At 34.9% G+C, this 14,661-nt stretch overlaps 1 protein-coding gene across 1 annotated transcript in view; it reads left to right on the forward strand.

Moving 5' to 3' along the window:
• EEIG2 (EEIG family member 2) overlaps positions 1–13,764 on the forward strand; it is a 28,766-nt gene extending 15,002 nt beyond the window's left edge. The window contains exons 2-11 of the mRNA XM_063344714.1: positions 52–172; positions 739–768; positions 1,285–1,401; positions 2,610–2,656; positions 6,665–6,771; positions 7,862–7,957; positions 8,523–8,709; positions 8,801–8,928; positions 9,327–9,396; positions 10,973–13,764. Coding sequence (XP_063200784.1) covers positions 52–172; positions 739–768; positions 1,285–1,401; positions 2,610–2,656; positions 6,665–6,771; positions 7,862–7,957; positions 8,523–8,709; positions 8,801–8,928; positions 9,327–9,396; positions 10,973–11,015 — 946 coding nt within the window. The 3' untranslated portion in view covers positions 11,016–13,764. The remainder of the gene's footprint in view (positions 1–51; positions 173–738; positions 769–1,284; positions 1,402–2,609; positions 2,657–6,664; positions 6,772–7,861; positions 7,958–8,522; positions 8,710–8,800; positions 8,929–9,326; positions 9,397–10,972) is intronic.
• The last annotated feature ends 897 nt before the right edge of the window (positions 13,765–14,661 follow it).

Genomic DNA, 14,661 nt, shown 5'->3' on the forward strand with positions numbered 1-14,661 from the left:
GGTCCTGAACGTATATGCAACTGATACTAAGCTTATGTTCTCTCTTTGCAGGGAGGTAGTACAGGCAAACTGTGTCCGCTGGAAGAAAAAGTTCTTATTTATGTGTAAAATCAGTGCCAGCGCCACAACAGGGATTCTGGACACTTGCACTTGCAGGGTGTCTGTACGGAAGGTAAGTAGTTCTTTTTCCCCTCCTCTCTTTCCCTGCTCTTTCTTCACTTGTTTTGGTTTAATTTTTAAATGTATGATAAGCTTCATAAAGCATATTCTAGCTGAAAGCATGCCAGGTCAAAAATCTGTAGTAATCCTATTAATCACCTTAGTTTGACTAATACACGGGTTTTTTTTTTTACATTCTTATTGAAAAGAACACTTATTCCAGCAAGACGGCAAAGGAATCGCTCATCAGTCCTTATAAAGTTAGCCCTTAATAGATACTTCTGGCAAGCAGCAGTAAACTTAGAAGCCTTGACCTGTGCTAAGTACCAGAATTTTGTATGCAGCACTTCCTACTGTTGAGGCTAGACTTTGCAAGAGCCAAATGCTGGTTGGCATCAGGCACTCGCCCTTTCCCCGCCTCTGCAAGATGACAGTCTCCTGCTGGCCTGCACTGAGGACATTATTAATACCAATTTCTAAATGACAACAGTACAGCCCAGCAAATGTGCTTTCTAAAAACACAAAACAAACAAAGCAACCCAGTCAGTATCTTTAACATCGTCTTTTCTTTTTTTCTAGGAGTTAAAAGGAGGAAAGGCATATGCAAAGGTAAATTGAGACATATCTAATTTTGCCTATGAATTAGCTTTTATTTCTTGTCCTTTTATGCCGTTTTAAAGTAATTCCAGAACAGTACTCTAATACCCATGATTTCATTATGTGCTTTATAGTTGATACAGTGGTGTTGGAACTCTCGATCAGTGTGTTTACTAGGTATATAGTAGTATTATACCACCAGAATGTTTTTTTTCTTTCCATTTAGTATGTTGAAAGTGTTGATAAAGGTAAACCCTTCTGCATGTGTTTACTTTTAAAATAAAAGAAAACTTTCCCTGTTCACTTTCTCTCCTGAGACTTTAATTTTTAACTGAAAATAGAACTATGCAGAATTTGACACTCGACATTTGCTTTCTGCTTTTTGCCTTGGGCTGCTCCCTTTAATGGGCATCCTCTTATTCATATTTGAGAGAAACTGCTGTTGAGTGGCCCTCAATACCGTGCATGTAGCAAGTACTTTCATTTAGTAATATGCTGGCTACTAACTTTGTTATTTTCTCTTAACAGCTGGGATTTGCAGATCTAAATCTAGCAGAATTTGCTGGATCGGGAAATACCACTCGTCGCTGTTTACTGGAAGGTTATGATACCAAAAATACAAGACAGGACAACTCCATTCTCAAAGTAATTTTTTTCCTTTATCGTACTTAAACTAATAAAGCAGAGAACAAGGGGTATTATTAAGCACTTAATGACATTTTAAACATATTTGCTGAACCCTTTCTAGAATGAAAACTATTTGAAGTAAGAGTAAAAACATCAGCATTGTTTAGAGAGAATCATTAAAATCCATGCAGTCAAAAATATTTCTCCTACTCTTTGAAATGCAGCTGGATAGCTGTAAAAGAAAAGCTTTCAAAAGGTATTCATATTCTAATAGGAATTGAAAAATGGAATAGTGAAGCATGATGAAAAAGTTAATACATTCATGTAAATGTAGCGATTATATCTTTAAGAATGGGCAACTCCCCATGCAGCTTTTCTAAGACTGAATCTCTTAATTGGTTTACGTATGTATAAGCCAGCTTCAACACCTTCATGACTCCTGCAACTTTCCCTCTTCTATTTGGTAGCAATGGATGCAACAATTGGTGAGTGCTCTTGCAAGAAACTCACCCTGCCATTCTCTCCAGTCCAGGGAGTTTAAAAAAATGAATAAGCTGCATAAACCTGAAAATAATTACATACAGAATGTTACAAGTAAATTTTTTTAAGATTTCTTTTCCTACCAAGACACAGAGATTCATTTCTCACGCTATTAAGTATACTGTTTAAGCATGCACTTTCTCATTTCTTTAAGATGGTCATAGACTTTGTCCAGAAAACTTTTAATTGATGGCTTTGACCCAGCTAACAAGCTTTCTCAATGCATTGTTGTCTATAGCATTATTTACATTTTGTGGTTTTACTTTATCTCTGATGTTAGCACAATCAGTTCTTTGCACTTTGCTAAACAGTCTCAGCAAAGAACATACTTCAGCACTCACTGTTTTAAACAATATTGTTTGCTCATTAAGATTTCCTGTCTCTATTTTTTCCCTTGAAGCCATCTTAACTATTTAACGATTCTAAGATTCTTCTTGATCTATGTATCTTTTGCAAAATCTTGTATGTGCAACTATGTTACTTGAAATGCTATTTTGTTGTTTGCATGTGTACTAAGAAAAAAGATGTAGTTTTTTGCATAAGTGGGTTTATTTGCGTATGTGTTGATGCCATTTTATTTTACTTAAATGTAAGATTTTTACTAAGTACAACAGTGACATGACCATATATCACAGACCAATTCAATTTTTTTTTCTTACAGTGGGTTTTGTTTTCTTCATGTGTAGGTTTTGATCAACATGCAGCTAATGTCTGGAGACCCATGCTTTAAAACGTAAGTTTATAAAAAAATCTGTGTGGGACAGTTTTGATTCTGCATTCCATGCTCAGAATTACACTTCTAATTTGCATTTCTAAATCTTTCCTATCTGGGAACAATATTAAAAAAAAAAAGGGGGCACAAACAAATGGGATGGTTGCTGAATAATGGCTCACATGGTAAAAATACCATTAGAAGTATCATAGTTGTCCTTGCTATTAAATACTTAGTATATTTTCAAGCCACTAGCCTGCACATCTGTAATTAAAAAAAAAAAAAATCATATGGGGAAACTGTTCCTGCAGCAAGTTTATATAAATATACTTGGTATGGGGTGATCTGACTAATGCTTGTGTTTGGAATATGTACTGCTACACCTTTTATTCACAAGTCTCAGATGATTTTAAAAATTTATTTTTTTAAAAAACAGAAGTGTGATATGACTTAGTACAAGAGAAAGCACTTACAGATATTTAGTTAGCAAAGACATTATGCAACTTAGTAAAAGATGCAAGAGGTAACATCTGAGAGGGGAAGCAGCTTACGAAAATACACGGCTATATATTCAGGATCCTTTGGCCTCATTGTCCTTAATCTGTAGTTAAGGAAATGTTTTGCCAGAGCACATTAACCTCCATAACTAAGCAGAGAACAGAAAAATGACGCATGCTAGGGAAAAACCTAGTCACGAGTAAGATGAAATTGTTGCTTTCTTTCTAGACTAATAAGCCATTTTGTTATGAGGCACCCAAGCTTAGTGGATAACTAACGTGAAACAGTGCGATTGGCAAGCTTCCTATTTCCAGAGAACACCACTATCTTGCTAACCATAACTTAATTATCCTGATCAGTGGGAAGTGAAGAACTCTCACATGTCATTTGTATTATAAGAGATATTTTACAACAACCTGAAAGCCATTCATTTTAAGGATAGGCTGAGAGAGACATATAGAATCTGCTTCCATGAATGCAGTGGGGAAAATTCCTCAATACTTGCCAAGATTCTTAATGCTGCTGCTTTTCTGTAATTTAGAATGTTGGTAGAGTGGGTTGGTCAAAGTATATATGCTTTTCAGTTTAATGTCAATCTTTTCTAATTCTACCTGACAGCAGATGGCAATTTTGTCTAGATCAGGTTTAAACCAACTTAGTTGTATTTTACTTCTCACAAGATATATGGGGGAGGGAGGGCTTAATGAAATAATTCCTTCAAAATGAATTTCATCCCTTAAATTCTAGTTTAACTCAAATTTTTCTTCAGTTCACTTTATTGACCACGTTGTTATACTGAAACTAGTAGGAGATGGAAACAAAATGAGAGGATGTATTTTCTTCCCACAACATGTGATTAAATTATGGAACTCCTTGTTCCATTCTTGTTCACAGCTACACGTTGCGAATGCTAAAAGCTCAAGAAAGAATTAAGACAAATTCCTGAATAAAAAAATTATTGAGGGCTATTAAGTATAAAATTTCATATAGAAATAACTATATATTAAGTATAAAACCGAACTTACAGATGAGGTGGTACTGGAAGAATATTCAGGAGATACATCAGGAGATGTGTGCCATGTTCTCTCAGCATCTGTTGTTTACTGCTGACAGAAACAGGATGCAAGGCTACACAGACCTTTGGTCTGAGACAACATGCTTGTTCTTATGTTAGCCCTTTCAAACACAATCTAAGGCAGAGTTCCAAGTATTACATATAACTTGAAAACAAAAATTGATCTTAAGGAAAACAATCTGGGAAAAATCGCTAGCTTCACCCTTGTTATGTCAATCTCAACTTTTTGTGTAGGTTCTCGACTTTCTTTTATACTTTCGGACCTTATGTTGGCTCAAAGGTATCTTCCATTGTAAAGACATAGTGCTTGCTTACTAACTGCTACACTGAAACACTTTGACTTCAAGCATGGATTAGGTTTTTTATTCAAAATAATTTCACAAACTGAATTTAACCTCATCTTTTATCAGATTAACATAGGCAATCGATGTACCTCTGAATAATCCACTGAAGAAAGATAATAATCTCGTACAGGCTTAATCTGTAGCAGTAAACATATACTGAATCTTCCTTAAGTAAAAAAGATTGTGTTCAAAGTGAAATGAGGCTGCAGCTCCAAGAAAAGCAGCACTGATCTCCTAACTCAGTCTGAGGTACAAGTATGAAGTAACCCATGATTTGGAGGTTTTAGCTGTTTTGAGATAGGTTCTGGTGTAATTAGGATAATTGAGAACTGTTTTCTGTAGCAGCTAGAGACTTTGTGCATTACTGTTGTGGCTGTATCCTTACCGTTGTTTCTGAAGAATGTTGCCTGCACAAGTCTAGCTCAGATGATTCACCACATTCTTCAGTGTCCCCTCAAACCACTAAAGGCCCTTTCTCCTCTCTTCTTCTAACCTTCAATAAGAACAACACAAGATGAGATTTTACAGTGTTCTTACTGAACAAATAGTAAGAGGGTACTGTCTGAGTTTGATTAGGCAAAGCTTTTCTATGTCTCTAGTTATTTAGCACCTCTTGATTTACTTTTGAGTCAGAACTCTTAGCAAATACATCACTGCTATTGATAAACAATTTCTCAAAGGCAATTAACTAATCATTAGTCTTGTATACTAATAAAACAATGTGTTTCTGCTCTTTGCTGGGTGGTAGTTGAAATTAGTACCTAAATTGTTTTCTGGCTCCCTCGGAAAAAATCTGTAACTGAAATTATTCAGACTTGGCATTTTCTTCCAAACTGATGATATAATCATTTCCTGGAACGTAAACTTTCAACACAAACAGAACAAAAAATTTATCTAATCCAGATGTCCTTGGTAGAAGGAAAAATAAACCCTAAAACAATTTCACAATCTGGAATCAGCTACATATTTTATGAAGAAGCTTAGAAGGCTTGATGTTTGATCTGGGGTGACATGCCTGAAAGCATTCAGTTCTTGCTTTCAAAAGTATGTTAGGCAGTTAAGTCCCACAAGTATTGTATTTCTAGAAGTGCTTTTTCTCTTTCTCTTTCCTTCTTTACTTTCAAATGTAAGAGGGGAAATGTTGGTATGCATAAGGACAGTGACTATTGAATATATCAAATCTAAAAATGTCAACAAATATCCATTCATATGCAGACCAACAGTCTGTTCCCAAAGTCAAAAATTAGAAAGCATTAAAAAACCTGTACATAATATCTAGTTGTATTTGCTTGCAAGAGAAGATTACTTTCATGTTGTCACTTTCTAATTAGTTCCCTTTGCACTAGCGAAACACAAATTTAGAGGTTTATTCATTTTAATAAAATATCCCTTTGGGTCTTGGTATAATCTCAAATAAGCATTTAAACTTTATTAAAAGCTTTTTTAAATTTGAACCAAATTTAAGTTATGTCATACATGATGCTTTTTTTTATCTTACGGAAGGTAGAATTTAGAGGGGAATACATGGAGATGGTAACATAGACCCCTTTGTTAGGAGTGGGAGGGTTATCAGCCCAGAATCTCCTCATGTACTGTAACAGAGATGAAACAAAGCCAGGAACACATCACAGTGCACAAGTTGAGTTGGCCGACTGTCGTTGTATGGGTTGTTTTTTGTTTTTTTTTAATTTACCATCTTGTCATGTATTCCATGAAGTACAGAATTATATAGAGTCTTAGCATGTAAATTATCCTGTGATTAATACACTTAAAAAAATAATAATTAAGAACTTCAAAATAAGCACGTATCACTCTATCAGTGATTAAAAAAGGAAAAGCCTTTCCAAGGATCTCCAGAAGCCTGGAGGACTCTAAGGGCTGAGCAGATGGATTCTGTAAAATGTCCTTAAATTCAATAGCAAAAGCTTTTGGGTTTTATTTTGGTTCCCCCCTTTTAACAGGCGGCATGTTTTCAGAAAAAAAGTTAGAAGCTTATTGACTTGAAGCACAGTATGAATTATGCCAATTTACTTAAAAAGAAAAATCTGTGCTGATCAATTTGGAGGGATTACAGCAAAAGTTCAGCAAATCTTAACCACCTTTTTCTTACAGGCCTCCTTCCACAGCGATGTCTATAGCAATTGCTGGAGAATCAGAATCTTTGCATGAAGACAGGAAAGGTGGAGAAAACTTAAAAGTTGTGCATCTGGGCATAGCAGGTATAAAATAATGCTCTTAATTTCTCAATTCTTTTATAACTGGCTTCATAGCTTCAAGGAGATGTATGAAATACTTCAAATCTTAAAGGGATGCTGACAGTTGGCCCACAAAGGGGCCTTCTTTGGTTATTAGTTGAGACAAACTCTTCTAGATAGCATCAGTGGGATCTCTCTTTTTTACTTTTGTAACAGTTTATTTAATTGCAAGAAAGAACAGAAATCGGATTGATAGCCTGCTTTCTTTTTAACATTTTAAACCTTTTATTTTCTGTGTGGCACATTTCTTGATTTACTTTGGTTTGTACTTTGACTGAGCATTTAATTTGTCCCTTGATTTTCAACTTATGAATCACGGGGATATGCATAACTCTAAGTACATTTTGACTGATAAAAGTTCTAAGTATTGTTTAAAATTAAAATACTTACTCTGAAATATAGACTATTAGAAAAAAATACTATTAAAGTACTTTATTACAGGATGAAATTTGGCCGTTTGGGGTTTTGTGTGTGTGTGTGTGTGTGTGTGTGTGTGGTGTGTTGGTTTTTGGGTTTTTTTAACAAGCTTCAGGTTCTTACACAGTTTATTAGTTTCCACCCTAAACACAGCTTAAGTTGTCTTAACCACAGTTTACTTTTTCATCCAGAAAACATCTAGCGCACTATTCCACTATGGTATTCTGGAAAGCATGGCGATGTCTTTGATGTCTACACTGTAGACAAATATAAAACTACATTTCGTACAAATCTTTCTAACCCAGTGGTATTCTCTGATTTTCTGTTTTACTCAGACAGAAACGGATTATGTTTTGGGGTTTTTTTGGGGAGGGGGAGGGTTGGTTTTTTGTGGTGTTTTTTTTATTGTTTTGTTTTGGGTTTTTTGTTTTTTTGTTTTTTTTTTTTTGTCAGGAATGCATATTTGTTAACATACATGGTATTTTTGCAGCACTTGAATCTTCAAAAGGTTTGTAGAAAGCCAGTGTCAAGCCCCTAATCCCTCTGGGAAATCTGACACTTGAGTCTAATCAAGATTACAGGCAAAGTAATAACAAAGCTGGCTTTAGCAACAGTATCTGACTTGCACATGTTGCAGATGTCTCATCAAAGAGTGCCTCAGTCCCAGATGAACTTGGTGCATGTGGACATTCCAGAACATCAAGCTATGCAAGTCAGCAGTCAAAACTGTCAGGTACCTGTTAACAATTTTGTTATGAATTGTTGGGGTTTATTTACTTTCACAGTTTTAGACTATAGAGAACAAGTGTATTTTATATGTTTAAAAAAACCCCAAACAACACAATGGTCTGAAGTTGAAAGCTTTTTCCTAGGAGTTTCAGGTGTGGGGAGGGAAACATTTTTTCCATCTTAAAAGCACAATGAATTATCTGTTCAGATGTGAGACAGCTTTTTCCTTAGCTCCCTCCAATTAACATACCTGAATGAGATTTTTACCTCTTCCATGTGTAAAAACAAATAACTTACAGATGGAGCCTTAGTTCTAAAAAGCTTAAAAGTAATGACACCAAGTCATTATATGTGCTAGGAAGCAAGAGTTATTTAGGACAAAAAGATGTGGTACAATACAAAACCCGAAATAAATTGCCTAGTTGGTGTATGGACATATATTCATAAGGCTTTTGAAGTCTCTTTGTAAGAAGACAAAACACAAATTCTGCTTTCAGGATGGTAAAAATACAAGTAACCTTGGCTGTCAACAACATACCTAACCTAGCTCTCCTGCACTTTCCCAATAGGATATAGCACATGTCACTCTAGATCATCCAGTCTGTCTGAACTCTGCCACAGGAGAAACACCTCAGTGGGTAGCACCTCCACAGGAATTGGAAGTATTCTAGAGCCATGTGAAGAGACTGAGCCAAAAGTAACTGAAGCTAATATTGATGCATCTCTTAAAGATGCATCATCAGAAAAACTCTGCAGGTACGCTTAACTTTGAAAGACTTATCTAGCAGAAGTAAAACCTAATTTACTCCATCACTTCTACGAGCTCTAAATACACTTATTTTTGCAGACATCCTGTAAAGCAAGACTCTGTGGAGTCACAGCTGAAGAGGGTTGATGCTACCAGAGTTGATGCTGATGATATAGTTGAAAAAATACTCCAGAGTCAAGACTTCAGTTTAGACTCAAGTGCAGAAGGTATGGAGATAAATAAGGGAGCTTAGGGAAAATTGATGTACGTGACAGGCCTTAGGAAAATCCACTCTCTTCACAGTCCCCGTTGCTTGTAATTGTAAGGACTGTGCATATGTATCACTATGTTTTCTGCTTCATCCTGTCTCCCAGAAGTTGAAAAGACCTTTGCAAGACTTGGTAACTTTCCCAGAGAATTACTTTAAGCCTGAAAAGAAAAGAGCAGGGGCAAGTCTATGAGGAAGGTAGTTTTTCCAACCTGTACCATGTGAAGTTTGGTTCTTCATTACTTAAAACATTTGCATCTGAAAGTATCAGTTACAAAACTGGTAGATTTAAAATGTCTTCATTTTAGATAGGGCAACATTAAAGGAAGCTAACGTGTTATTTCCCTTGCTTTTTAGAAGAAGGTTTAAGATTATTTGTGGGCCCTGGTGGAAGCACTTCTTTTGGAAGCCATCATTTACCAAACAGGTATGTAGCCTAAACAACTAATCCATAGGCAATACTAAATTGCATCTTATACAGCAGTTATTCTGTATGAACATTCTTGATCTTTGCATCTTTCTATTCTGTATCATTTAAAGGCAACAAAAGAACTCGATTGTCAGGTTTTAAAACAAAGCACACAGGTTAGTTCCAAAATAAAACTGATGTGTCAGCCATAAGAATGATAACTTTCAGAGCTTCTGAAGAGTCTCAGTTACAAAGTTTTCAGATGTGAGCAATGTTTCAGTATGGACACAGGAAACAGGCACCAGTTTGAAATTTTAGCTCTACAGACTTACTATATTATTCCCTGGAGCTGGAAGAAAGTCTTGTCTTACACATCCACCTGATAACACGCCTAATTTTCTCCACATCAGTTTTGCTCACAACTCCTTCTGTTTCCATACGCTACACTATTCACACTATTCCTGTTTCAATGGCTTTTAATCTTTCAACTATTTGTATCCCTAAACTCTCTACTTTGATAATCTGTTTCGGATTATCTTCTTGTAGTTGTTTTAGAATCAGGAAGATATTTTCTTCTCTAAACCCTCTTCAAATACTCTGATATATGACTTGACCTGAATGTATTACAGTAAATAAAATCAAAACCAAGTAAGAACATGCTCTAATACCATGGTTCTGCAATCCAGGGTAACTCTTAAGATTTTTCTTTATCTCAAAAAATTAGCGTTAGTATTAGTATTTCAGCAAGTACTTCTGGAATTAGGTATAAAGGCAGCTGATAATGTGCTGAAAGTTATAAAACAGATTTTACACAAGCAAGCAATACTGATGGTTAAAAAATAATTAATGTCTTATTTGCAAATTTGGCACACTAATTTCTATCTAGAATAATGTGTATGGTTACAGAGTACACTACAGTAGTATATAGAGGTCTGTCCTAATTCAGTTGCCAGAAGAGTCCAGGCAGAATATTATATTAAGGCAGAGCTTTGCCCTATTAATTTTTGACACAGTACTGCAATTTCCCATGTAAAACAACCCATCGTGCTCTGTCATGTGGGGGTGAGACAGTTTTGTAACTGCATTTGCAATTCATCGTGAGCAAAAGACTGGAAGACGTTTTTCTTGTATCTTAACATAAGACAACTGTCATTACTGTTTTTTCAGAGACGTTTATCTAGTTATGTACAAATGTACATAAAAACTATTAGCTGCATATGATAAAGCTGCGGTGGGAGGGGTACCCAAAAGATAATGTTTAAGGAACTATAGAGAAGTCCAACAGTAACTTCTTTTTCAGTAACATTATTTATCATTCTTCATTTTGACTGTAGTATAACAGAAAACACTTCAATGCATTAAACTGTAGGTTACTCGGTGGTATGGTAATTACGCATGTTTTCTACATTTCACATTTAGCTGTTCTGGTGTTAGCTGTTTGGTTGGGGCTTTTTTGTTGGTTTTTTTTGCGGGGGCGGGGGAAGGTTGGTTGGTTGGGTTTCTTTAAAACAGTAAACTTGCTGATCTGTGATACTTGCTGTTTAGCTTCCTTTTAAATTGGAACTGAACTGACTTCTTTCAAACATTTTTTCAGAGCGGGATCTGGAGCATATGAGCAGGTGGTGATAAAACGCTAGACTAGAACGACAAACAAGAGGAAAACTTGGAGCTCTGGCATTGATACTTCTGGTTTTGTTTGCTCTGTTGCAAGAGTTGTGAAAGCCAAAATGAACTCAATGTGATCTTTGTTTTGAAAAGTAATGGAATGCCTCTTGCTCATAGAGCTTCATCTTCTGTGGTATGAAGGCAATGTTTAGCTATGTATACCTTTCGTGAGCTCTACCTGATGTTAGTGGAACTACTTGCTATTTAAGTTGCGTGAAACATTTTTGGAAGGGTGATGAAATGAGTCTCATTTCAGTACTGTATATAGGACATTACTTGTGGTGATGTACTTTGTAACTTCTTTTCTAAAGAAGCTTCTGAAAGTCAGCCTTAAATGAACCTGAAGAAATTAATTACTCAGTTTGATCCTGTCTGCCATTTTAGTCTTAAAGAAGCTAATTACTTTTATCAAGTCAAAATTATTAGCAACCTAAAATTAAGGCCTCCACAAAACAACCCAACTATGTTTTAACATAACTAAAACCTTTTCTTAAGAGTACTGAGCATAACATCATTGTAAGGGTGAACAGGAGAGGTGAACTTCACATCCATTTGAAAAAAAACCCAACTAAATAGATCTAAACCAGCCACTGATCGGTTGGATTAACTGTAAATGAAATCTAGAGGCTTAAATGCATCAAATGTGACATCTGTTTCCATGCAAGTGACAAAAGAAGTGTGATTCCACATCAAAATACTAAGGCATGGTAGTGTATTATCAAGAAAGCTGGTTCGATTGTTAAATCTGGAGTTCAAAAGCTGTTTCCATAGAAACTCACTTCAGTAATGCATGAACCTTGAGATTCAATGGGATGGTATTGTTTACAAACCTAGTCAGTAGTTTACTACCACTTAGAATTTTTTATTGTAGGTTAGTCCTTCACAGTTAGTCAGCGCTTTGCTTGTGTTCTGAATGTGCCTTGCGGGATTGGGGAGGTAAAGGGAGATAAAGGGAGATTAAACTATTTACTAAGCAATTTAAGCTTTAAAACTAGGTAAACATCTATACTATTATCAATATAACTTATTAAAAGAAGCACTTTATTGTAGATGTACTCTGCACCCTGAAAACATCTTACTGTGCAACAGATTTGTTGAACACTTCTTCCTTCACTATCTGTCCACTGTTACATTAAGGTCAATGTACTGTATTTAAATTTGCACAAAAAGTGCTTTGCCTGACAGGCAAGAAAGATGAAAGGTCTCTTAAAATTTTCATTGAGAATTATGAAAGAATCAATTTTTAAAGGGATCTGTTAGGTGACACAGTTCTAATTCAGGCTTGGCTCTGCTGTATTTAATTGTAAACTGCAAATTACCTTAATTTTGTTATGATTAGTTGTATTGTTTATCAGTAAGGCTTGGACTGAATAAAAATACCAATAGTGTGGCCATTTTTGAAAGCTCCAAATGCTTCAAATTCTACTTTAAGTGATGTTTGACACCCTTTTATTGATGTATAGGTAGGCTATATTTAATAGGTTAAATTAGGAAAAGCAGGCTTTGTTTTCCATAAATCCATAGTAGAATTATTAAACTCACTTTTATGTGTTTAAGCAAGTTTCAGATTTTAAAGCTTAAGTACTGTTATTGAATATGATTAATATGAGCTATTTCTCAGTTATGGTACCTAAATACTTTTATTTTCTACTGTTAATTGTAATCTCTTTAAAGTTTTAATGGATAAAATAATTAATACAAAGATTATATTTTAGCTGCTGTTAATAGAAGTGTGGTATTATCCATTTTAAACAGAAACTACATAACTGCTAGTATAAAACTCACTCTTAGAACATTATAGTTTCCTTTCCTGTTATATAATTAATTTGTACCAAAAAATCCTACCGCAAGCCAAAAGATGCATGAAATTTGTATAATTTAGTTGCTTTCAGTACTCTTTAGCACTGCTACACTTGCTGACAAATCTATTAAAACCAGTAGTAGTTAGATGGTATCTTACTTAAGTTTGCTAGGAAAAACAGGCATAGTTTAAGGAAAACAGGCTTCTAAAAAACATTGTACAGCTACTTATGTAATTCTTAAGGGAATTTCCATATCCCAGATTTGTGTTCTACGTTAAAAGGCACAGCTAACTGATGTAGATTAGATATTTTGTTTACTAGATAGAAACCAATTATTTTCTTGCTTGAGCAGATCTTTTAAATAGGAGGGAAGTTTACAGGGAAATCAAGCTTTTAATAAAAGTGTATCCTAGTAATTTATTGTTCTGACTTTGAGTTACAACTCTTTATGAGGTGATTCTCCAATTGTGCATATTTTTTAAGTGGAACATAACCTTCATATTTAGAGGTAGTATTTTCTTTTTTGTGAACTGTGTTGTAAGAATACTGGAGACTCCTACAGTAAAAACTGTTCAGGATATGTTAGTGGTTTTTGGTTTTTTTACTATATTTGCAGTAAAGCAAATCTCTCAGCCACTCAAAATAAACTTCTGTCTTCAGCTTGGAATCTGTTTCTAAACAATTGCAACTTTTTTTTTTTTTTTTGCAAAAATGACAAAATTAACTGTAAGTTTGTGTCCATTTCAGTTTCTCTACTGCTTTTCAAACTTCACCTCTGCAGCTTATTAAACTTCATCTCCAGTCTACAAAGTTATTAGTACATAGTTATTTATAGTCCACTGTTATTAGTACATAGTTATTTATCTGTCTCCTGGAGAGGTAAAATATGTCAGTCTTACACAAATGAAGAATCAATTTTAAAGTGTGAGGCATATTGGTAGGTTAATTATCGGCAGACTCCACAATTTAGCAGTACTTGGGGAAAGTGAGGGTACTGTGTATATTCCCTCCTCACCTTGCAAATGACAATTAATCCTCCTCAGTTGAGTGTAAAGACTTACTACTACTACTAAAACTTTTCATACAATTTATATAACTTTGTGAATTACCTTCTTATTTTTCTAACAAACTACTTGTGGTATGTATTTCTATTCTCATCTATGCACTCAAAATAACCAAGCTTTTTGGTACTGCAGTAAGCGTCTGTACTTACATTATTAAAAAAAAAAAACACCACAAAAAGATTGGTGAAAATTGCAGCTAATTATAGTACAAGCTATTTGGCACTCAGATCAGTTCAGTAATCAATTAGTTGTATAGTAAGGATTAAGAGAAGTAACTGTACCGTGTATAACCAATGGCAGTCTCAGCTGTCTTTCCATTCAAAAAGGAAGACATTTTTTCCAAAAATTCAGCAGAATACCCTGGAATTCCTTTTGTGGGTTGTTGTCTCTCTTCCAGCTTTATGAATCAACAGTTTCCTTATAAAATAAGTCAAATCTCATCAGCAAACACATCCTCCAGTTAAGGACCTCACGGAGCTCTCTCAGAAGTATGAAGTATACATGTATATACATAAAAACAGTCATAGATGGTAGTCATCTCACTGAATACCAGCAACTGCAAGTATATATAAATAGGGGATGTTTTTTAAATGCTTTGTTTTTTCTAATTCTGTGTTTTCACACTGTTTTAGTGACATATGTTCTGTAAGCAAAATATATAATTGAGACATAGTTCTTTTTTAATCTGGAAGCAAAACATGTCATGAATGACAATAAGGTATGCACCACTGTTGCACATACATATGTAATAC

This window comes from Chroicocephalus ridibundus, chromosome 8 (assembly GCF_963924245.1).
Source record: "Chroicocephalus ridibundus chromosome 8, bChrRid1.1, whole genome shotgun sequence".
NCBI lineage: Eukaryota > Metazoa > Chordata > Aves > Charadriiformes > Laridae > Chroicocephalus > Chroicocephalus ridibundus.